The 26,367-nt window shown below is 35.6% G+C and overlaps 1 protein-coding gene across 1 annotated transcript in view; it reads left to right on the top strand.

The window, feature by feature from the left end:
* Wnt5 (Wnt oncogene analog 5) overlaps nucleotides 1-26,367 on the top strand; it is a 533,000-nt gene that overhangs the window by 450,513 nt on the left and 56,120 nt on the right. The window contains exon 6 of the mRNA XM_075310482.1: nucleotides 19,741-20,596. Coding sequence (XP_075166597.1) covers nucleotides 19,741-20,596 — 856 coding nt within the window. The remainder of the gene's footprint in view (nucleotides 1-19,740; nucleotides 20,597-26,367) is intronic.

Genomic DNA, 26,367 nt, shown 5'->3' with positions numbered 1-26,367 from the left:
GTTAGTAAGTATTTCAAATATTTACAAAGGATCATTCAGGATAAATGGCAAAAAAGTGGCAGTTATATTCTTTTGCTTGTTTTTCAGAAAAAAAAAACAACAACCATTTCACCCCACATCCCAATTTTTTAAGGCCACAGTAAGCAACAATTGCTACTAGTCTGCCATTTTAGGGTGTTATTACCATCATTGGCGATGCTATGGTTGCTGTTGTTGTTCATATCTAAATAACCCTATTTTGCGCCTATTTGTTTTTTTCTTCTTGTCAACCATCTTTGCCCAACAAATCTCCTTTTCAATGTTTTGTATTGTCGCTGCTGGTTTTTCGACGATGTATGAGTCCTTTTGCATTATCAAAATGGTTTAAGGGCAAAAGCATAGTACCAAATGTAATGGCTTAGATTTCATCAGTTCCATATATTACTCACATATGTCTATGGATTGTATAAGGAAAGGGTGTGCATATATTTGGGATGACAATTAAAATACTAATTGTCAAGTAAAAAATCTTTAACCATAGAAACGTATCTCTCAATTTAAGTTTAAAAATGTTAGAGAATATGGCAATAATTTGTCAGTGAATTTTTCAGTTCACAGAAAATCCAGTGAACTTTTGGAAATGAGAAAAACTAATTAACTCGTCAATTTAAACATCATTGGCGCCAAATCTTTGTCATATTGAAAAAAAAATCATTGTTTCTAAAGAGGTTGGTATAGATAACAGGTTCGCTGATAAGTCCCCGGTCTGACACATAGATGGCGTCGCTAGTATTAAATGCATATTATTTTAATATAGTACCATCCTTCAAATTTCAAATGATTCGTGTCAAAATTTGACGTCTTTAAGTCAATTAGTTTGTGAGATAGAGCGTCTTTTGTGAAACAACTTTTGTTATTAAAAAAAAATGGAAAAAAAATTTCGTGTTTTGATAAAATACTGTTTTCTGAAGGGGAAAAATACGGTGTAAGCAAAAACTTAGCTTGATAATGAGTTTCCGGTTTCCGGACTCTGCCCCAGGGAAATCAACAATAATTGATTGATATGCAAAATTCAAGCGTGGTGAAATGAGCACGGAGGACGGTGAACGCAGTGGACGCCCGAAAGAGGTGGTTACCGACGAAAACATCAAAAAAATCCACAAAATGATTTTGAATGACCGTAAAATGAAGTTGATCAAGATAGCAGAGGCCTTAAAGATATCAAAGTAACGTGTTGGTCATATAATTTATCAATATTTGGATATGCGGAAGCTCTGTGCAAAATGGGTGCCGCGCGTGCTCACTTTTGACCAAAAACAACAACGTGTTGATGATTCTGAGAGGTGTATGCAGCTGTTAACTCGTAACATAATACACCCGAGTTTTTCCGTCGATATGTGACAATGGATGAAACATGGCTCCATCACTACACTCCTGAGTCCAATCGACAGTCGGCTGAGTGGACAGCGACCGGTGAACCGTCTCCGAAGCGTGGAAAGACTCAAAAGTCCACTGGCAAAGTAATGGCCTCTGTTTTTTGGGATGCGCATGGAAAATAATTTTTATCGATTATCTTCAGAAGGGAAAAACCATCAATAGTGACTATTATATGGCGTTATTGGAGCGTTTGAAGGTCGAAATCGCGGCAAAATGGCCCCATATGAAGAAGAAAAAAGTGTTGTTCCACCAAGACAACGCATCGTGCCACAAGTCATTGAGAACAATGGCAAAAATTTATGAATTGGGTTTCCAATTGCTTCCCCACCCAACGTATTCTCCAGATCTGGCCCCCAGCGACTTTTTCTTGTTCTCAGACCTCAAAAGGATGCTCGCAGGGAAAAAAATTGGCTGCAATGAAGAGGTGATCGCCGAAACTGAGGCCTATTTTGAGGCCGAAGGAGTACTACCAAAATGGTATTAAAAAATTGGAAGGTCGTTATAATCGTTGTATCACTCTTGAAAGGAACTATCTTGAATAATAAAAACTTATTTTGACAAAAAAAATGGGTTTTTCTTTGTTAGACCGGGGACTTATCAGCCAACCTGTTACTGAGCTAAAGAAGCGACTCATTAGAGTAAGAATAGCTTTAAGACACAATTTTTAATTTTTGCATAATTGATACTACAACCTCAAAAAATCCATCCTTGAAATAATTTCACTTCATTGGACTGGGAAAATTTTCTTAAAAAAAATGAAATAAACTTCAACTAAATACATTTTTTTCCAATAAAAAAAGTTATTTTTTTAGCGTTTTAGTTCAAAATCACAAAATCTCGGAAGTAACATCCAATTTTACAATCAGTTTAGATTTGTTCGAATTACCCTTGTTTGACAAGAATTGTGGTCTTCGAATGACAATTTTTTTAATTTTTCTAAAAAAAAAAAAACGCTTTTTTTGCAAAATTTTATTTCTACAGAAAATTTTGTAAAATTTTATTTCTGCAGATAATTTTGTAAAATTTTTATATCTGCGAAAATTTTGTACAAAAATTATTTATATAGAAAATTTTGTCAACATTTTATATCTATAGAAAATTTTGCCAAAATTTTATTTCTATAGAAAATGTTGTCAAAATTTTAATTCTATAGAAAATTTTGTCAAAATTTTATTTCTAAGAAAATTTTGTCAAAATTTTTTTATAGAATATTTTGCCAACATTTTATTTTTAAGAAAATTTTGTCAAAATTTTATTTCTATAGAAAATTTATGAAAAAGTACTTCTTTGTAAAATCTACCAAATGAATGTGGTATAGACAATATTCCTCTCAAAAATGTTGGGATCCTGTAATAAAAACTAAAATATCCTCATTTCGGAATATGTTTAGTTAATTTTAGAAAATTTTAATATTTTTAGAAAATTTTAACTAAACAGTATTACAAACGCTGACATCACGCCGATATCACAAAAATAAGTAAATATTTTTCGACAAATTCAAGAAAATTATATAGACATAATTATTTTTTTTTTTCACTTGTTAAAGAAAAATTTGTAGTTTGAAAGAAAAAATTGGAGTTCAAAATTGCAAGATTGTTTTTAGTGACATACGAAGTTCATGATGGATGCATTTGTAGTAAAATTTACAAATTTAAAGAAATTATGAACTATTTTGTGAGAAGTACGAATTTAGTAAAACTTTTTAATTCATTTGTGCATAATTTTTTAGTGACATACGAAGTTTATGATGGATGCATTTGTAGTAAAATTTACAAACTTAAAGAAATAATGAACTATTATGTGAGAAGTACGAATTTAGTAAAACTTTTTACTTCATTTGTGCATAAATTTTTCTCGTTTTTTAGTTCTTTTAACTAACGTACGCAAAAAAAAATTTAACTAAAACAAAGTTAAATTGGCTTTAGTGAAATAGAGAATCCACTTTTTTGTGAGTGTACCCCCATCAAAATGCTCAATTTGAAGTAGCTGTTCGTCGGAGAAAACCAAATTTGGTAACTGGTCACTGCCGTGTAAAAAAAAACAACTCCTTTATTTTTGTATCGGTGAGATCTTGAACTTTTTCGAACTTCAATGGCTTTAGTCCAAGTTCATTTTTCAACATGTGTTGCATGATATGTTCAGCTCACAAACAAGTTTTCTACCACTGCGGCGTGGACTTCGATCTAATCTGGCGTTTACTTTTCGAATTATTTCGTCCATTTTTGGGACACGATGCGACACTGTCAATGGTGGGAGAAACAAAAGGTGTATTCACATTTAAATGCTGGAGGCATCTAATGATAGCCACTTTTGGTTTTCAAGCCAAAAATAAAACAATGACACTACCACGTTTGAATTCCGTCACGAATAACTTATGGTGTTTTCTTTTCTGAAAAAAGTGCTTTGCCTTCATTTTGTCTGTGCATTTTTAAAATGTTACCAGCAACCTAGAAAGCTGCTATCATTTCAGCGGGCAGAAAAGAATTCAAAGAAGGAAATAGGGCAATCGCAGCACTCTCGTTTGTTGGCAGTGCTAAAAATGCCCGTAATTTGCCTCTATGCGTGGCGCTATTTTCACAACAGAATTCGAAGCCTTTTCGCACTTTTGCCTGTTTTTTTTAGAAAAGAACCTAAAAAGTACATTTTCCGGGCAAAATGCAAAAAAGTGAGCATTTTTTACAAGAAAAGAAAACGCCATTAGTTTCTGAATGCAATAGATTACATTGCTTTTGAATACTTGTAAACAATAAAATTAACCGTCACTGAAATGGCTCTGCCAGCTGAAATAAATGAGACGAGCGGTTTAGAAATGGTAGCAACTGAAGTTACAATACATATTAACCACCCTCTGTATACTAAATATAGTATAAAAGAGGTGAATTTTAATGATAATTTCTAGTTTCTGTAATTTAAAATTTTTTGGCTTATACGATAACAATAAAGTTGTAAATGTTACTTAAAAAACGACTAAAAAAGTACATTAGTACCAATGCCTTTGGAATTCGTACCAGCTTCATGAATAGTCTTGCTCTTTGGCATAGATATTTATCAATCCCTTATATTATACAGCTTCCAACTCCCACAAATTTCTATCATGCCAAAATAATCTTCACATATGGAATGTGAAAATATATCCTTTATTGTTGGTAATATGATTGTATTGTACAATGGTAAAATTTTCATAGCTATTGTGGTATCTTCTGTTTGCTACTGCTTCGTTTAGATACGTTTTATTTGTCGTTTCTTTATTCTTTTGTTTTTTTTTTTTTCTACTCTCTACTAACCTTAAGGCTCTATTTTTAAAGGATTTTCAGTTAGAAAATGACAACATCACTAAAGGATAAAAAGAAGCGATGAACAAAGCAATAATGCCACACATTTGTGGTTGCAAATGTGAAACCACCTCATGTGTATGAAGCTGGAAAATATCTAGACTTTGGTGGTGGTGGTGTATCTGGAAGCCCCCTCCATCCGCATGTCTGTTGCTCTGACATTTCGCTTGAAGCATTCAGTGACTTGATAAGCTTTAGAAAACACTTCTTTTTGTTGTTTTCTTTATTTACAAATGTGGTTTTTGTTGATATTTTGTTTAAAGTACTTTTTTTTAGTGAATTTCGAGTATCTTGATGCTGGTCGTATGTCTATTTCTTTTTTATGGCCTTTTTGCAAACCAGTAATATAGCAAACTAAAAACGCCCTCGTCCTTCTTGTTCTTCTTCTTTTGGATTTAACTGCGACATGGGTTCTTATACTTGCAGCTGGCCATCTTAACAACCCCTGGGCTAAAGATAATCCCCTCTTTGTTTTAAACTGACATATGCACCAAATGTTGATTGTCCATGTTGTAATTTTGTGGCCGATGATATAAATTTTGATTCGTGTGTTTTTTTAGAAAGCAAAATATTTTATGTTTGTTATATGATTCATTGCTTGGAGAGACAAGATTCAAGGATACATTTTATTATAGGCAAGCTGTGATATGCGGATATAACTGATGCACATAAGCTATTTAATATTTTGGGTATCATAAAGAATGGCTTGCAAGAGTTGCCGAGATTGAAATAAAACAAGTATATACGGCCGTAAGTTCGGCCAGGCCGACTCTTATGTACCCACTACCATGGATTGCGTAGAAACTTCTACTAAAGACCGGTCATCCACAATTAAATTACTTGGGTTGCGGCTGATGGCAAGGCATCTTAAAACTTCTTAACAACATCTTCTAAATTGTAAGTTAGTCCATGCGGGATATAAAGTAGACAAAAGAAAGGTCGTTAAATACACGGACCAAAAAGGCTGTTTTTCATATGTTTGGGTGTAAAAATTATATGTTTGAAACTCAATTTTTTTAGCACAATATTTTTAAGTGCAAGCATATAATGTTCATAAAGTAGCATAACATGATTGCGAAATATATGTTAATATGTTAGAACATATTATGTTTAGGTCATAAAATGTTTGTAAATATAATATGCTTAGATGCAAACATATATTAATTTGAAATAGCCTATAAACATATATGTGTTTAGAAAGAGAGACCTAGAGAGTATGCTGCAAGCAAAATAATGGAAGTATCCAATTGGCGCCTTGAACATATATTCACACAAAGAAAATTTCATTAAAATTTTTTACAACCAGTGTATGCCCTAAGGTGAAACATAATGTGTTTGAACAATACAAACAATATTTTGTTTGGACCAATCCTGAAAATATATATGCTTGAAGCAAAACGTGTTTGGGGTATATGTTACAGAAGCGATTTTTTTTGAGGATGTAAGTATATATTCAGTTCTTTGCCGGTATATATAACATAGGGAAGAAATAATTACGAACCGATATGAGCAGTAATTATAGAGCCAGAATTGAAATATGGGGGTCGCTTTATATGGGGGCTATATACAATTATGAACACGAGTCTAACAAAGATGGGAGATTTTTTACTGTTTGGTAGATTGGTAGAATTCTTAATTTTTTGGAAGATTTTGGAAGATATTCCTCTCCAACTATGAGGTGCTTCATAAATATTCTAAAGAAATAACATTTTGACAAGATTTTCTATAGCAATACATTTGAGGGTCGCTTTATATGGGGGCTATATACAATTATGAACACGAGTCTACGAAAGATGGCAGATTTTTTACTGTTTGGTAGATTGGTAGAATTCTTGATGTTTTGGAAGATTTTGGAAGATATTCCTCTCCAGTTATGAGGTGCTTCATAAATTGTCTATAAAAATAACATTTTGACAAGATTTTCTATAGAAATAAATTTTTGACAAATTTTTCTATAGAATTAATTTTTTTGACAAAATTTTATATAGAAATTAATTTTTTACAAAATTTTCTATAGAAATACAAAATTTTTTGGGGCTATATATAATATAGATCGATACGGACCAATTTTGGCATGGTTGTTATCGGCCATACACTAGCGAAATGTACCAAATCTCAACCGGATCGGATGAGTTTTGCTACTCCAAGAGGCTCCACAGGTCAAATCTGGGGATCGGTTTATAAAGGGGCTATATATAATTATGGACCGATACGCACCAATTCTAGCATGGTTGTTATAGACCATATACTAGCACCACGTTCCAAATTTCAACCGAATCGGATGAAATTTGCTTCTCTTAGAGGCTCCGCAAGCCTAATCTGGGGATCGATTTATATGGGGGCTATATATAATTATGGACCGAAGTGGATCAATTTTTGCATGGTTGTTAGAGATCATATACCAACACCATGTACCAAATTTCAAACGAATCGGATGACATTTGCTTCTCTTTGAGGCTCCGCAAGCCAAATCTGGTGCTCGGTTTTATGGGGGCTAAATATATATAATTATGGACCGATGTGGACCACTTTTGGCATGGTTGTTAGAGACTATATACCAACACCATGTACCAAATTTCAGCCAGATCGGATGGAATATGGTTTTCTTAGAGGCTCCGCAAGCAAAATCTGTGGTTCCACTTATATAGGGACGGGCGGACAGACATGCTTTGATCGACTCAGAATTTCACCACGACCCAGAATATATATACTTTATGGGGTCTGAGAGCAATATTTCGATGTGTTAACAGGTTGGCTGATAAGTCCCCGGTCTGACACATAGATGGAGTCGCTAGTATTAAATGCATATTATTTTTATATAGTACCAACCTTCAAATGATTCGTGTCAAAATTTGACGTCTGTAAGTCAATTAGTTTGTGAGATAGATCGTCTTTTCTGAAGCAAAAGTTGTGAAAAAAATGGAAAAAAAGGAATTTTGTGTCTTGATAAAATACTGTTTTCTGAAGGGAAAAAGTACTGTGGAAGCACAAACTTGGCTTGATAACGAGTTTCCGGACTCTGTCCCAGAGAAATAAACAATAACTGATTGGTATGAAAAATTCAAGCGTGGTGAAATGAGCACGGAGGACGGTGAACGCAGTGGACGCCCGAAAGAGGCGGTTACCGACGAAAACATCAAAAAATACACAAAATGATTTTGAATGACCGTAAAATGAAGTTGATCGCGATAGCAGAGGCCTTGAAGATATCAAAGGAACGTGATGGTCATATCATTCATAAATATTTGAATATGCGGAAGCTCTGTGCAAAATGGGTGCCGCGCGAGCTCACATTTGACCAAAAACAACAACGTGTTGATGATTCTGAGCGGTGTTTGCAGCTGTTAACTCATAATACACCCGAGTTTTTCCGTCGATATGTGACAATGGATGAAACATGTCTCCATCACTACACTCCTGAGTCGAATCGACAGTCGGCTGAGTGGACAGCGACCGGTGAACCGTCTCCGAAGCGTGGAAAGACTCAAAAGTCCGCTGGCAAAGTAATGGACTCTGTTTTTTGGGATGCGCATGGAATAATTTTTATCGATTATCTTGAGAGGGGAAAAACCATCAAAAGTGACTATTATATGGCGTTATTGGAGCGTTTGAAGGCCGAAATCGCGACAAAACGGACCCATATGAAGAAGAAAAAAGTGTTGTTCCACCAAGACAACGCACCGTGCCACAAGTCATTGAGAACGGTGGCAAAAATTCATGAATTGGGCTTCGAATTGCTTCCCCACCCACCGTATTCTCCAGATCTGGCCCCAGCGGCCTTTTCTTGTTCTCAGATCTCAAAAGGATGCTTGCAGGGGAAAAAAATTGGCTGCAATGAAGAGGTGATCGCCGAAACTGAGTCCTATTTTGAGGCAAAACCGAAGGAGTACTACCAAAATGGTATCAAAAAATTGGAAGGTCGTTATAATCGTTGTATCGCTCTTGAACGGAACTATGTTGAATAATAAAAACGATTTTTGACAAAAAAAATTGTTTTTCTTTGTTAGACCGGGGACTTATCAGCCAACCTATTATACCAACACCATGTACCAAATTTCTGCCAGATCGGATGGAATATGTTTCTCTTAGAGGATCCGCAGTTCAAATCTGGGGATCGGTTTATATAAGGGCTATATATAATTATGGACCGATATGCACCAATTTCTGCGTGGTTATTAGAGACCGTATACTAACACCTCGTACCAAATTTTAACCGAATCGGATGAAATTTGCTTCTCTTAGAGGCTCCACAAGCCTAATCTGGGGATCGGTTTATAGGGGGGCTATATATAATTATGGACCGATGTGGACCAATTTTTCCATGGTTGTTAGAGACCATATACCAACACCATGAACCAAATTTCAGCCAGAACGGATGGAATATGTTTCTCTTAGAGGCTACGCAAGGCAAATCTGGGGGTCCGCTTATATGGGGACGGGCGGACAGACATGCTTTGATCGACTCAGAATTTCACCACGACCCAGAATATATATACTTTATGGGGTCTGAGAGCAATATTTCGATGTGTTACAAACGGAATGACAAAGTTAATGTACCCCCCATTCTATGGTGGAGGGTATACAAATCAAGAGTGTAAAAATCTTAGGAACATTACAACCTTTTTTTTGGCAGTGGGTCTCTATACTCTGAAGTTTCTGTTATTATTGGAATTTTGAAAGGGATATTTGTTGAAACGCTTTAAAAAGAAAGATAAGTAATTCCAATTTTCTTAAAATTAGTTTCAAATTGAGTTGTTTTTTGTGAAAAATATCCATATTTTAAAAGAGCCGAGGCTTTGGTTCACAATTAATATCAAATCTCTTGAGCATAGGTCAAAATCTATAGCTCTGTATAAAATTTTTTATGTTGTCTTTTCAATGATTTCTTATAGATCTTCTTTTCAAAACTTTTCTCATTTGACATCTCTACATTTGCGTTTTTATATGGGTTGACATACATCTGCCAGGTTAAGGGATATGGGAAAATACCCTACATTTTTTTTTTTCTTCTTGCTAAACTCAATTGAGTTATACTTTATCAACTTAGACTAGATAAACAATACTTTATTTTGCCATTTCGGCATGAATTCGATTCAGTTGCAATTTAACCATAAAACAAAAACATTTTTGTATTTTTCCCATGTTTGAAATCAAATATTCAAGTATGTACGACTTTGTTGGAGAGTTTGTTTGGTTTTATTTCATTTTTATACATTTGTTTAGTAAAATTTTTCCTATCTGTTTTTTTTTTTCTATATAGGATACGGAAGGAAGAACAAAATTGTAAATTGCAAATGAAACTTTGTTACTTTTCGATTTGCCTCGTTTTTCTGGAATTGAGTGACTGCTGGGGTATGGGTATATCGAAGAATATTTGTTAGTGAACTGAACTGTTTTCGCAAAGTTTGAAATAATTCATTCCAAGTTGTCATGTATACAAATCATTTTATGGTTATGGGCTTTACGGGGATATATTTTAACTCCCATTTTCCGATAAGTTACAGAGAACTTTCTAAAGCAATAAACATGAAACGAATAAAATTATTACTAATATAACAGGGACCATATCAAATAGGCCTGATATAGGTTGGAGGAGTTCACCGGGCTTTATGGGTAATTTCTTACTATCCATAATGGAGAGAGCCTAGTAAAACATATTAAAAAGTAATCCTGATGGAATGGGACAAGGGATACATTTATACGTATTGATGGTATTTACTGCTGTGATTTAGCATAATTTATATTGTATGGAAATATGTAGGTTATGGAAGATTTAATTTTAATGGTTGTGAATCATGGTATTCCTAAAGAAAAAGGAATAAGCAAAACGTAATGGAACGTTGAGCTAGAGAGAAAGTGGCCTAACTACGTGACGATGATGACCTCTTTATTTGACTGATATTTGGGCTCCGTGAGTGTCGTTTGTTGTGAAACCAAAAATAGCTATGTATCACATGATCTAATCAAGAAAATAAGGGCCATGTTATAGGAATTATAATGGAAATCATAAAGTCAACTCTTCGACTTTTTTAAATTTTAAAATTTTTTGCAAAAGTAGAACATCTTGAATAATGAAAAGATTTGTCTGAAAGATGAGCCATATTCAATTAGTTCGATATACAAGAGCCTTAATTCAGTTCAAGGTCGTCGATTGACATTTAGAGTTTCATTCGCGTAAGCACCACGGGTGTTGCTGATTTTCTTTTCTTCCATAATATTCCAAGATTATGCATTTTTCAAATTTTGATTTATTCTGGATTTTGGTTTCGTAAATTGTTCCAAGGCATTTTCTCATTCTCTAAATAAATGGTCTGGCTGAAACTTCAATAAACGGTAAACTGAGTTAGCATTTATTCCCTAAGGCATTCTAACAACTTTTGTTCGTTCCATAAAATTGATTCCAAATGAACCCAATAAAGGTAAACTAATTAAAATCCTTGACAGTGTGAAACAAACAAGGGTGGGCTAAACAATATAATTGTTTCAACTTGTTGGAAGAAATTCAATTTTAATTATTGAAGATTTAGCCCGAAGCTTTCAGAGATTATAGATTCATGTTAATATCACACATTTCAATTTTGTTTAAAGAAATAACAAACACAGTATATTAAGAGGGGAGTGGCATATTCAGTTCTCATGCGAAAAACATTTTTCGTAGAACGGTTCAAGATATTCGACCCACATCTCTTATTTTTATACCCTCCACCATAGGATGGGTATATTAACTTTGTCATGCCGTTTGTAACACATCGAAATATTGGTCTTAGACCCCGTAAAGTATACCTCTAGACCTCGTCACCAAAAATAGGCAAGAGGTTTTGGATGTCACATTGGCCTCTTCGCAACTGAATGATAAGATATCTGAGTGGCAAGTTTTAAGGGAACATAGCTTCTCAGATCATCGCTACAACAGTTTCAAATTAGCTGTTCGTACTTCAAAGACCATAATTCAGCCAAATGTCAGGAAAGCTGATTGGAATCGGTATAGGTATACGTTCAATATGATGATACCAGAAATACCAGAGGCAAATATAAGCACTGTGCAGGTTGTCGAACAAACCATGGAGCGGATTTCAAAGGCAAAATAAAATTTTGACAACATTTTCTATAGAAGCAAAATTTGGAAAAAATGTTCTATAGAAATAAAATTTTGACAAAATTTTCAATAGAAATAAAATTTGGAAAATTTTTTCTATAGAAATAAAATTTGGAAAAAAATTTTCTATAGAAATACAATTTGGAAAAAATTTTCTATAGAAATAAAATTTTGACAAAATGTTCTATAGAAATAAAATTTTGACAAAATTTTCTATAGAAATAACATTTTGACAATGTTTTCTACAAAAATACAATTTTGGTAGATTATTTTTGGCTCGAGTGGCAACCATGATTATGAACCGATATGGACCAATTTTTGTGTGGTTGGGGATCGGCTATATATAACTATAGACCGATATGGACCAATTTTGGCATGGTTATTAGCGGCCTTATACTAACACCACGTTGCAAATTTGAACCGGATCGGATGAATTTTGCTCCTCCAAGAGGCTCCGGAGATCAAATCTGGGGATCGGTTTATATGGGGGCTATATATAATTATGAACCGATATGGACCAATTCTTGCGTGTTTGTTAGAGACCACATTCTAACACCATGATCCAAATTTCAACCGGTTCGGATGAATTTTGCTCCTCCAAGAGGCTCCGGAGGACAAATCTGGGGATCGATTTATAAGGGGGTTATATATAATTATGGGCCGATATGGACCAATTCTTCCATCGTTGTGAGAGACAATATACTAACACCACGTACCAAATTTCAATCGGATCGGATGACTTTTGCTCCTCTAAGAGGCTCCGGAGGTCAAATCTGGGGATCGGTTTATATGGGGGCTATATATAACTATGGGCCGATGTGGACCAATTTTTGCATGGTCATTAGAAAACATATACCAACACCATGTACCAAATTTCAGCCGGATCGGATGAAATTTGCTTCTCTTAGAGGCTCCGCAAGCCAAATCGGGGTATCGGTTTATATGGGGGCTATATGTAATTATGGACCGATATGGACCATGGTTGTTAGAGACCATATACTAACACCATGTACCAAATTTCAGCCGGATCGGATGAAATTTATTTCTCTTAGAGCAATCGCAAGCCAAATTTGGGGATCCGTTTATATGGGGGCTATACGTAAAAGTGGACCGATATGGCCCATTTGCAATACCATCCGACCTACATCAATACTCACTCAGTGATAAGAGAGAAGTTCACCACTGTGGTATCACAATGGACTGAATAGTCTAAGTGAGCCTGATACATCGGGCTGCCACATAACCTAACCTAACCTAACCTACATCAATAACAACCACTTGTGCCAAGTTTCAAGTCGATAGCTTGTTTCGTTCGGAAGTTAGCGTGATTTTAACAGACGGACGGACGGACATGCTCAGATCGACTCAGAATTTTACCAGGACCCAGAATATATATACTTTATGGTGTCTTAGAGCAATATTTCGATGTGTTACAAACGGAATGACAAAGTTAATATACCCCCATCCTATGGTGGAGGGTATAAAAATCGACCGCCATGATGGTCTACGGAGTTAGGTAATATGAGGAAATTCTGCAGGAAGCTCTTTAACAAAGCAAAATACAGCAGGATTGGGACACTTACAAGATGAATCTGAGACGATGAAAACGAGAACTAAGAAGGGCTCATCATAGCTCTTTGAATGATTACTGTAGCAGTATTGAGAATACGTCCGAGGCTTCTAAACTACGGAAGGTACTACCATCCACTAACTCCGCTCCCGGTTTCATTAAAACATCGGAGGGCAATTGGACAACTTCCAGTGAGGAGACTTTGGTGGTACTTTTGGACACGCATTTTCCTGGAAATCAGACGGTTGAACCATGTTCTGGCGGTGCAACAGTGGCTCATTGGTAATTTCCTATTGAGGAAATTGTATCGGAATCTAGAACAAAATGGGATTTAAATAGTTTTAGACCATTCAATTCCCCCGGACCTGATGGAATTACTCCGGCGGAGTTACAAGAAGTGACTGACAGAATTATCGCTTGGTTGACGGTGATATATAAAGGATGTATAAACTTAGCATATATTCCAGAAAAGTGGAGGGAAATAAAAGTCGTTTTCATACCTAAAGCGGGAAAAGCCTCTCACTCGAGTGCAAAGGATTTCCGACCAATCAGCTTATCCTCATTCCTTCTTAAGACTCTGGAGAGAATGGTAGATATTTATATTAGAGCTAGGTTAGGTGACAGCCCGATGTATCAGGCTCACTTAGACTGTTCAGTCCATTGTGATACCACAGTGGTGAACTTCTCTCTTATCACTGAGTGCTGCCCGATTCCATGTTAAGCTCAATGACAAGGGACCTCCTTTTCATAGCCGAGTCCAAACGGAGTTCCACATTGCAGTGAAACCACTAAGAGAAGCTTTGAAACCCTCAGAAATGTCCCCAGCATTACTGAGGTGGGATAATCCACTGCTGAAAAACTTTTTGGAGCTAGCATCGATTCGGAATTGCTTTCGAAGCGAAAACATGCAAAAAATTCCATGTTGAGCTCAATGACAAGGGACCTCCTTTTTATAGCCGAGTCCGAACGGCGTACCACATTGTAGGGAAACCACTTAGAGAAGCTTTGAAACCCTCAGAAATTTCACCAGCATTACTGAGGTGGGATAATCCTCCGCTGAAAATGTTTTTGAAGCTAGCATCGATTCGGAATTGCTTTCGAAATGAAAATATGCAAAAAATTTTGACTCTAGCCATGTAATGGGAAGAGTAACGCAGCTCCGCGACAAGCCTCTCACTCGAGTGCAAAGGATTTCCGACCAATCTGCTTATACTCATTCCTTCTTAAGACTCTGGAGAGGATGATAGATATTTATATTAGAGCTAGCTAGCATCGATTCGGGATTGCTCTCGAAACGAAAACATGCAACCAATTTTGACTCTAGCCATGTAATGGGAAGAGTCACGCAGCTCCGTTTTTAATTACTTGTTACTACACAAATTCACTTTTATTTCCTGTTAGAGAAAAAAATCTTTAGCGATAATACGAGTATCTGATTGTTTCGATGTGCATAAAATTATTATTGTTTTGTCAGTGTACATTGCACAATATTAAAAACGTTTAAAACTATTGCAAAAATAAAAAAATCAAACAGACATAAAAATGTCATGTCAACATCAATTGTATGTGTCTGATTCCTCACCATAATATTCGCATAAATTTGCGTGAAAACCTTTCCATTCCAAGCAACCAAAGCACAGAGTGTAAATGTTAACACTACCAGCATAGTAGAATATTCCTACAAAAAGACACATGAACATGACAACATATCTATCTACACTAGTATGTCTAGTGATTCCTGGAGGGCAATGCAGTTAACATTGAGTGTGGTGGGAGAATGGGCGAGGATACAAGGAGCTGCTTTCTGAACACATTTGCCCACCACTAGTAAGTGCAACAAATGCAATTAAGTTTTCCACAATGTGGGTGGGCGTTACCTATTAAAAGGGGGAATGGGAGAAATATTGTTCAATGTTCGTTGAACAATAAAGCCCTGAATTATAAACCCTAAATACGAGCTGTTTGCATGGTTTCTTCTTATCACACAGCCAGCACTACTCCTTCTTCTTCTTCTACTTCAAATGAAAGCGCGTGTGTCTAATACTGGTAGTATTTTATGAAGGGGTGGTGGTTTGAACAATGCCTCTTCTCTTTGGCTTTTTTTTTATTTTCCTGGGGGCCAAAAGGTGAAATGGTTATTTAATTTATGATACAACAGCCACAACAACAACAACAAAAACAACACCAACCACCAGAAAAGAATTAAAACAATTGTAAATGTTAAACACACCCTCAGGAGACTTGTAGTACAACATCAAATGCGACCGACTTATTACTTGTTAAAAGGCGTTATACTTACTTACCCCCGGTGATAGCCCACAGTTTTGCCACTCGAACTTGTGTACTTGTTTGTTTGTTTCCCCAATTCCTTTTTTTTTTTAATATAAACACTAGGGTGCAAAAGCAAAAATACTAATTAATTTTTTCTGTCGCCTGCATTGTTGGAATGATTTTTTTTTACACTTATTTGCCAGAGCAACTACAGATTGTGGTAATTACAATTTAGTATTTGTTTTGTTTTTGGAGGTTTACCATTTTTCTTAAAAATGTAGATTTTAATAAAATCGAAAATCTAATTTTTGTGAATGACAAAAAAGTGGAATACAGGACGCCTGATGGCGTTATGGGACCGAAGACAATTAGCCCCAAAATCCAAATGAAACAGGGCCACATAAGTGGGGCGACGCTTCCTAATGGATATGAGCCGCATAAATATGTTCCCCAATAAAATATAACTGAAGCATGAACATCGACTCCAAAATAAAATAAGATTAGATGTTTTGATTTAAAAGACAGTTTGAAAATGATCCCTATCTGATCGAAAAAATATGAAGTTTTAAGAAATAAATTAAATATAAGTTACTAATAATGAATCTCTTAGGGCATCGCGTGCCCACTTTATACTCTATCCATAGAAGAAAGTCGTAAATCCCAAACCAAGTCAGTTGCAATACAATGCTATTCAGAACACTTGCATTAGCAAGCCAAGAAACATATGTCTGGTTAGGCTTGTGAGATTAGTATTTGGCGTTTTCTTTCCAATAGCTTCATAATCAATCAAATCCTTAATATGCAATTCCCATAAGCTCGTATTAAAATTGTAACAATAATATTAAACAAGTATACACGGCCGTAAGTTCGGCCAGGCCGAAGCTTATGTACCCTCCACCATGCATTGCGTAGAAACTTCTACTGAAGCCGATGACAAGGTATCTTAAAACTTCCTAAAACCGTAATATATACCACATAGTCCATACGTGGTATATATTAAACTAAAAAAGGCCGATTAAATACGTATATAATTAAGTTTAAAGTTTCTATAGAAATAAAATTTTGACAACATTTTCTATAGAAGTAAAATTTTGACAAAATTTTGTATAGAAATAAAATTTGGAAAAAAATTTCTATAGAAATAAAATTCTGGCAAAATTTTCTATAGAAATAAAATTTTGTCAAAATTTTCTATAGAAATAAAATTTTTTCAAAATTTTCTATAGAAATAAAATTTTGACATAATTTTCTATAGAAATAAAATTTTGACATAATTTTCTATAGAAATAACATTTTCACAATGTTTTCTATAAAAATAAAATTTTGACAAAATTTTCTATAGAAATAACATTTTGACAGTGTTTTCTATAAAAATAAAATTTTGGTAGATTATTTTTGGCTTGAGTGGCAACCAAGATTATGAACCGATATGGACCAATTTTTGTGTGATTGGGGATCGGCTATATATAACTATAGACCGATATGGACCAATTTTGGCATGGTTATTAGCGGTCGTATACTAATACCACGTTGCAAATTTCAACCGGATCGGATGAATTTTGCTCCTCCAAGAGGCTCCGGAGATCAAATCTGGGGAACGGTTTATATGGGAGCTATATATAATTATGGACCGATATGGACCAATTCTTGCATGTATGTTAGAGACCACACTCTAACACCATGTTCCAAATTTCTACCGGATCGGATGAAATTTGCTCCTCCAAAAGGCTCCGGAGGACAAATCTGGGAATCGATTTATATGGGGGCTATATATAGTTATGGACCGATATGGACCAATTTTTGCATGGTCATTAGAGAACATATACCAACACCATGTACCAAAATTCAGCCGGATCGGATGAAATTTTCGTTTCCTAGAGGCTCCGCAGGCCAAATCGCGGGATCGGTTTATATGGGGGCTATATATAATTATGGACCGATGTAGACCAATTTTTGCATGGTCATTAGAGGACATATACCAATACCATGTACCAAATTTTAGCTGGATCGGATGAAATTTCCTTCTCTTAGAGCAATCGTAAGCCAAATTTGGGGGTCCGTTTATATGGGGGCTATACGTAAAAGTGAACCGATATGGACCAATTTTTGCATGGTGTTAGAGACCATTTACTAACACCATGTACCAAATTTCAGCCGGATCGGATGAAATTTGCTGCTCTTAGAGCAATCGTAAGCCAAATTTGGGGGTCCGTTTATATGGGGGCTATACGTAAAAGTGGACCGATATGGACCGATTTTTGCATGACTGTTAGAGACCATTTACGAACACCATGTACCAAATTTCAGCCGGATCGGATGAAATTTGCTTCTCTTAGAGCAATCGTAAGCCAAATTTGGGGGTCCGTTTATATGGGGGCTATACGTAAAAGTGGACCGATATGGCCCATTTGCAATACCATCCGACCTACATCAATAACAACTACTTGTGCCAAGTTTCAAGTCGATAGCTTGTTTCGTTTGGATGTTAGCGTGATTTCAACAGACGGACGGACGGACGGACATGCTCAGATCGACTCAGAATTTCACCAATACCCAGAATATATATACTTTATGGGGTCTTAGAGCAATATTTCGATGTGTTATAAACGGAATGACAAAGTTATATATATATACCCCCATCCTATGGTGGAGGGTATAAAAAGTGTATGTAGATACCACCATTATCAAATCCCAGAACGCAAAAATAAGTCTCCTAGGCAAAATCCTAAAAAGAAATTTGAAATACTGGGGCTAATTTTCATAACGCAAACAGGCCCCAAGACTAAAATTAAGTTACCCTCCAAAAAGCATAAAAATTCAGTGTAGTGGTTTTTCCACATAATTTTTGGTGTCCTACTTCATTTAGTTTTTGAAGCTTATTTTCATGGGGCCCATATTCATAACATAATGGCTGATATGTAATCCAAGGTGTACAATTTTCAGCTGACCTCTTTGGCAAATAAACTCAATCATTTTGTTTATTCATTATTTAGAATAGTTGCTCATCGGAGAAAACCAAATTTGATAACTGACGTACACTCGTTCAAGTGAGGCATCTTTTTGAAAGTTCAGCGGCTAAAGTCAGAGCTCATATTTCAATATGTGACGCATGCGTTTTCACGATATGTTCAGCTCACGAGCAAGTTTTCTATACGGCATATATTTTGATCAATCTTTGTCTTCACTTTTCGGATCATTTCTGGTGTTTTTACAGTTTTCGTTCCTTTACTATGGTAGGAAAAACAAAAGATGTATTTTCATTTAAAAGCTGGAGGGCTGTAACGAGAGTCATCCTGGGTTTTCGAAATATAAAGCAGTCACACTATCACGCTTCAATTCCATCACGAATAACTTTATTTTTGAATGCAATAGATCAAAATGCTTTTGAAAGGTTGTAAATAATAAAATAAAATAAATATACTAATGAAGTTGGCTGCAATACATACCAGCCACCTTGTACAGTCAAAAATTGACTTAAGACGTTTCAACGTGATCGTACATCGGGTTTTGAACAGCCAGCTCCAAGTGCCCCTTCGACTTCCTGAAAGAGAGAGATTTAGAGTATGATCACCTCGTAGAGTAAATAAAATGTTATTTTTGGATGGCGAGAAATAGAAATTTTGCAGCAAAAATGTTGTATTCTCGCCAAACATAAAATGGTTCTCGAAAACAGGTAAATAATGTCTGAAAAAAATATTATGGTTGCGATAAACACGTTACATATTCACCGTCAAAATAATCATTTTGTTTGAGGAGGTGATAATATTCCTTCTTTGGGTGCTGTTAATAAATGAAGCCGATTTTATCATGCCAATCAAAGTTCGATCCATTTTTTTTACAAATTCGAAAGCGACCACAGTTGTTATACCCAGACAACTTAATGGCCTATGGTACACAAAATTAAGTACAACCAATATTACGAAGAGTTACAAAGAAAATTGCAAATTTATTAGACCATAATTTATTACAAAATTCCAAAATTATTTCTCTGCCATTCAATATTCTATTGAGTCTAACCTATCTTCAATTTGCTCCTGTTTTTATCTATTTCGCAGATTTGCCACAGACTTTATTGATATACGAGAGAAGGAGAGCCGGCGTGGTACACGTGGTGCTGGTAATCCCGAAAAACGTGGTGGTGGTCGAGGCCAACGTATGCATCAAAGAAGACAACAGCAACAGCTTTTACAGCAACAGCACCAGCAACAAATGTTAGCAGATGATGCTTCAGTCTCAATGAGCTCTTCACTCAACAACGATACCATGGTAATATCAAGCAAACAACAACAGCAACAACACTCACTAAATAATAGAGTTCAAACAACAAATGGCAGCAATAGAACATCGCCAGCAATTGCTTCTCAGTCTCCAGTGTTAACATCTTCAGCGGCAGCAGGAGAAGCAGCAGCATCATCATCATCATCTGCGTCCTTACCTTTAAGTGACTTGAATACTTTAGAAAATACCAATAAAACTGTCAACAACATCCATATTAACTCTGACTCCAAAGCCTTGAATGTCACTAACAAAAGTGTAGCAACATCTAACATTTCACCCCAGACAAATATTAGCCAAGCGAATTCTTCTATGACCTCTTCAAGCCAACACAAGCAATACAGTACTGATCCTAGCACCATGCAAAGTCAAAAACAGGGAAGGCAGCTACAACAACAACAGCAGCAGCAAAAACAAAAACAACAGCAATCAATGCGTTCCTCAAGCATATCTCCATCACGCCAAGAAGACCTATCGTCGTCGTCATCGGAAGAAGAACATTTTGGCGGCGGTGGTGGTGGTGGTGCAGGCGGTGGTCTGCGTATTAAACCGGAAGATTTATTAGAATTACAAGAGCGTATAACAAAGGAAATACTCAATTCGAAATTACAGGAAAAGGAAATGCTTGAATTACAGGTAAGTAAACATGCCATTACACTGAAAGAAGTGATAACGTTTGTGTTAAAAAGAATTCGTTTAGTTTTAGTGAAGGTTATGTAGTGAGTTAAAGAAAAGGTATTTGTTGCATATGAAAGAGGGTTTTTTGGAATTCGTGAAGCAGTATGCATAGTGCAATGGTTATAAAAATCGAGGGCTAACACATTTCCATTTGTGTTCCAACCTAAAACCACATGTTGTTCTAGGAAGGCCCGTGATGTTTCAGAATTTCCTCCTACACAAGATATCTTTATTTAAAAGAAGAAAATAGAAGAGTAGCCCAACAGAGTGTACGATATGGCATTAAACCGCGGTTATCAAAATCCCCTATTCAAGTTAGTCTAACCTATAACGGATCAATTTATGCTTCTAATTTATGCTTTGCTCTAATAAAAATTCCAACGCAATCAGATATGAGTGAGTTTCGCGATTTCATGACCTCAATGGTTTATAACTCGTGGATCTATCATTGGCCGCCAGCACTGAGCCACTTTCCCATATGCGATAAGAGTACACGGATTCCAATTCCTATTGATTTTTCTTAATTTGATGTAAGGGGGCGGTACGTCATCGTAGACATACCTCTTCTCCCCCAGGCACGTGAGAAGTTCAACGTGACACGCCCTAAGAATGTACGCACAATGATGAACAGACCACACTATAAAGTTGGCCGTACCACCGTCCATCTTCTTCCTCCTTTTACCACCTTAGGATGCAACGAGTAGAAGATTGACAAACTCCCTTTTCTATGGCGTTAGTTTAGATTTTCGCATATGTAACTAATTAAAGGTAATGCTGCATGAAAAAAAGTAAAACATGTAGCCGTAGATGCAACTATAGAGAAGGTAGAAGTGGATCCAAAGAAAGTAGAAATTCTGATTTCTACTAAGACTTAAACCAAAGCGTTAATATTACCATCTTGGTGAAATTAGGACGAGGTAAATTAGAAAGTCGATGAGATCAGCGGTAAGATCGCGAAGAGCTTATCAAAAGTATAAAGAAGAAGTTGAAAAAGTTTAATCAACTGAAATAAAAATGAAAAGGTGACATCGCAAATTGCTCCGAAAGTAACAGAGAAAAAATCCAGTTACCTGTTTCATGTCAGCTGACATACACCTAAGCAAGTATCATCCTTAAGACTCCTTGATACCCTGTCCAATCCAACGGGAAACGGGGGAAAATATCCCATCTCAGAAAGAGCAGATCTTTGATGTAGGCTTGCCTGAATCAACTAAAATCAAAACGAAAAGGTGACGTCGTAAATTGATCCGCAAGATAACCTTGAGGCTCTTTCCAATGCAACGGTAAACAAGGGAAAAGATCCGAGAGTAGATCTTTGGTTTAGGTTTGCCTGTTTCATATCTGCTGACATACACTAGTATTCATCACATCCTTTGCATATTGCAGGAACTTAGTATCCTTTAGGATTTCCGCAATTCGTTTCCAGTCCCAGCGACAAGTTCTGGATCACCTTCATGTACCCTTATATCTTGTAAATACACGGGTTCGACGTTGGTAGTTCTTCAAGATCTCCTCCTCCCAACACGTTCAACATACATGATTTCCACGGCCCTCCTTCTGTCATTTTACTTTCCTTGAGCACTTCTTTCTTTTTTGTTCAGATCACTATACAATATTTTTGTCACACATTTTACTGATGCACTGTTCTAGAGCCCGCGAGGTCTCTCGCTGGACCGATAGAGCCGATGTTTTCAATGAATTAAAAACGGAGTTTTGGTTTTTGTTATTTCAATATTCACTTCCCAATTTAATACCAAATATGGACAGTTAGACCGGGGTGAAATAAGAATCTGGTATAAAAAAATACTTCCAAATAACTGCAACGTACATATAAATCAAAAAACATTGTGTCCAAATTTCTTTTCCAAAATACACTTTTTTATGATTTTTATGAGAATCAGTGGAACATGTCATGCGGGTTATATGTTTTAAAACAAGGCGTTGGAAAATAGTTTAGCTTTTTGAAACCGAGAAAAGCAGATTAAAACAAGTATATACGGCCGTAAGTACGGCCAGGCCGAATCTTATGTACCGTCCACCATGGATTGCATAGAAACTAGTACTAAAGACTGTCATCCACAATCGAATTACTCGGGGTGCGGTAACACTTGTCGATGGCAAGGTATCTTAAAACTTCTTAACATGGTCTTCTCAATTGTAAGTTAGTCCATACGGGGTATATATTAAACAAAAAGGTCGATTAAATACGTAAATAATTCATTTTGACAAAATTTACTATAGAAATAAAATTTTGTCAAAGTTTCCTATAGAAAAAAATTTTGACAACATATTCTATAGAAATAAAATGTTGACAAAATTTTCTATAGCAATAAAATTTTGAAAAAATTTTCTATAGAGATAAAATCTTGACAAAATTTTGTATAGTAATAAAATTTTGACAAATTTTCTATAGTAATAAAATTTAGACAAAATTTTCTATAAAAATAAAATTTTGGTAGATTATTTTTGAGGAACGGCTATATACAACTATAGACCGATATGGACCAATTTTGGCATGGGTGTTAGCGGCCATATACTAACGCAATGTACCAAATTTCACCACGTACCACATTTCAACCGGGTCGGATGAATTTTGCTCCTCCAATAGCTCCGGAGGTCTTATCTGGGGATCGGTTTAAATGGGGGTTATATATAATTAAGACCGGTATGGACCAATTTTTGCATGGTTTTAGAGACCATATACTAACATCATGTACCAAATTTCAGCAACATCCGATGAAATTTGCTTCTCTTTGAGGCTCCGCAAGCCAAATCTGGGGATTGGTTTATATGGGGGCTATATATAATTATGGACCGATGTGGACCAATTTTTGCATAGTTGTTAGAGACATATACTTACACCATGTACTTTACTTTTTTTTGCATGGTTGTTAGAGACCATATACTAACACCATGTACCAAATTTCAGCCGGATCGGATGAAATTTGCTTCTCTTAGAGGCTCCGCAAGCCAAATCGGGGGATCGGTTTATATGGGGGCTACATATAATTATGGACCTATGTGGACCAATTTTTGCATAGTTGTTAGAGACATATACTTACACCATGTACTTTACTTTACTTCTCTTAGTGGCTCCGCAAGGCAAATCTGGAATGGTTTTATATGGGGACTATGGACCGATGTGGACCAATTTTTGCATGGTTATTAGAGACCATATACTAACACCATGTACCAAATTTCAACCGGATCGGATGAATTTTGCTCCTCCAAGAGGCTCCGCAAGCCAAATCTGGGGATCGGTTTATATGGGGGCTATACGTAAAAGTGGTCCGATATGGCCCATTTTCAACACCATCCGACCTACATCAATAACAACTACTTTTGCCAAGTTTCAAGTCGATAGCTTGTTTCGTTCGAGTTAGCGTGATCGACTCAGAATTTCACTACGACCCAGAATATATATACTTTATGGTCTTAGAGCAATATTTCGATGTGTTACAAACGGAATGACAAAGTTAATATACCCCCATCCTATGATCATCCCCTTAAACAAAATGTTATTTTTGGACAATGAACATGTAACATGTTTTTCGCAACCATGTTATTTTCTCACCATCCACAAATACCGTTTTGCTCTAGGAGGTGATCATTCCTTCTCTGCGTGTAAGTAGCTTTTTTTTCCTTCCGTTTGCCACTCGTGCCAAAAGTAATCTACCAAAATATTGTCGAAATTTTATTTCTATATTTTTTTTTGCAACATTTTATTTCGATAGACAATTTTATTTCTATAAAACATTTTGTCAAAATTTTATTTCTATAGATTTTTTTTTCAAAATTGTATTTCTATAGAAAATTGAAGTACCTGTTGCTTGGAGAGGAATATGTTGCAAAATTTACCAAAACATAAAGAATTATACCATTCTACCAAACCGTAAAAAATCTACCATTTTTTGAAGAATTCTATCAACTATGGCAACCGTACTTGCAGTTCGTGGCGGTAACGTAATTTTTGCTATTGCTTTCATACCCATTTCATAGCCCGGCCCCATTTCGAACATGCCAATTTTCTAAATAGTCCCCAGTATCTGTAAGTTTCCTCATTTTTATTTAGTATTTATGGGAATTTTGCATATTCCAATCTAATACATATTCCAGTTTTACATATTCCAATCTATTCTGTATGAAAATATCAACTTGTGCCTTGATGGCCCTTGACCCGTAGATTTTAGTCAGTCGTATGTCATCCTTAAGTCTGTCAAAACCGATTTCCGAATTAACGATTTCTAAAGCAGAGCTTAAATACCAAATATGGGCAGTTAGATAGCGGATGGTATATGTGCGTTGGACCAGCCCAAAATGTCGGATTTTAATGGATGTCAACTTGTGCCTTGATGGCCCTTGACCCGTAGATGTTAGTCAATCGTATGTCATCCTTAAGACTCTGTCAAAACCGATTTCCGAATTAACGATTTCTAGAGCAGAGCTTAAATACCAAATATGGGCAGTTAGATAGCGGATGGTATATGTGCGTTGGACCAGCCCAAGATGTCGGATTTTAATGGATTTAAACTTTTCCAGTGTATCAAAGAGACCCCTGGAGAATTGTTCAATTCTTTTCAATAATGTTATATAACTTTCTCTGGGAAGCTTTTGCAGTCTTTTGGTGTACTTTCGCTTGCACTTTGCGAGAAGTTGCTTTTGACGAAGATATGCACATATCCACAATTATTAGGTTGTCCCGAATTATATACATAACACAAGTAAGGAGAGCGTTGCAGTCTTCTAGAACATTCCTCATGAAATAGGACAATCTCTAAGATATTCCCCCATATTCCGAATTTCGGAATCGCAAATCACAAAATTTTCGTTTAGCCATAATTTCTTAACTCTGAAACTTTTAAACTTATATTTTGGTTATATAGTTCTCTTTAATGAGAAGTTCAAATTAATATTGTATTGGAGTCCGAGAGTATCTCTATTTTTTCTTTACAAGAAAAATAAATTCTTGCGATTTGCGATTGCGAATTTCGGAACATGGGGGTTTATTCCATATTCATCTCATTAGTAAATAAGTAGATGCTTGTGGAGGAATACGAATAGCTTGGAATAAATTTGAGCATTATTCATTAATGTATACACCATGACATTCCAAGAGGGCTATACAATATCACACATTATATGATTAATTTAAAATATTATTAAAAAAAATTAAATCCTGTTTTCAAATATCACATTTCTTGTAAAAAGAAAATCTCATTTTCAGTTCAACCAAATTTTACGTGCATTTCTATTTTCAATTTGATAGTATGTTTGGCTTTCATTTTGTGTTAAACCAATAAATGTATATTCACACAACGCTTTCATAGAATTGTTCTACTATTTGAATATGGTTCATATGTGGTTTATTCAAAACAAAAGAAGAAAAACAATTTTGTGAGCAGTTTCATAGATTTTGTGATGTAATTCCTAGCATTGTTTTATTGCCATCATAAATTTAAATCTTTTAATACTAAGAAAGTTGTAATACTTTAATGGAGAGATGTAGGGATCTAAGAGCAATATTTTATGAATAAAAATTAAAAGAGGGTTATTGTTGATTAAATTGGTGGTAACCAATCCAAGTGGGGAATTAGGAAGCTAAAGGATGAGCTTTCGAAGTAGATATTTGTATTTAGCACAATTAATCTACAAGAAGGAAAAAACAAATAGCTGACACATTTTAATAAGATAACATTTTTAGGATGGGTGATTGTAATATAACAGCCCAC

The sequence above is a fragment of the Haematobia irritans genome, chromosome 5, assembly GCF_050003625.1.
Source record: "Haematobia irritans isolate KBUSLIRL chromosome 5, ASM5000362v1, whole genome shotgun sequence".
Classification (NCBI taxonomy): domain Eukaryota; kingdom Metazoa; phylum Arthropoda; class Insecta; order Diptera; family Muscidae; genus Haematobia; species Haematobia irritans.
The sequence above is the reverse complement of the archived record's forward strand: the minus strand, read 5'-3'. Positions and strand labels throughout refer to the sequence as shown.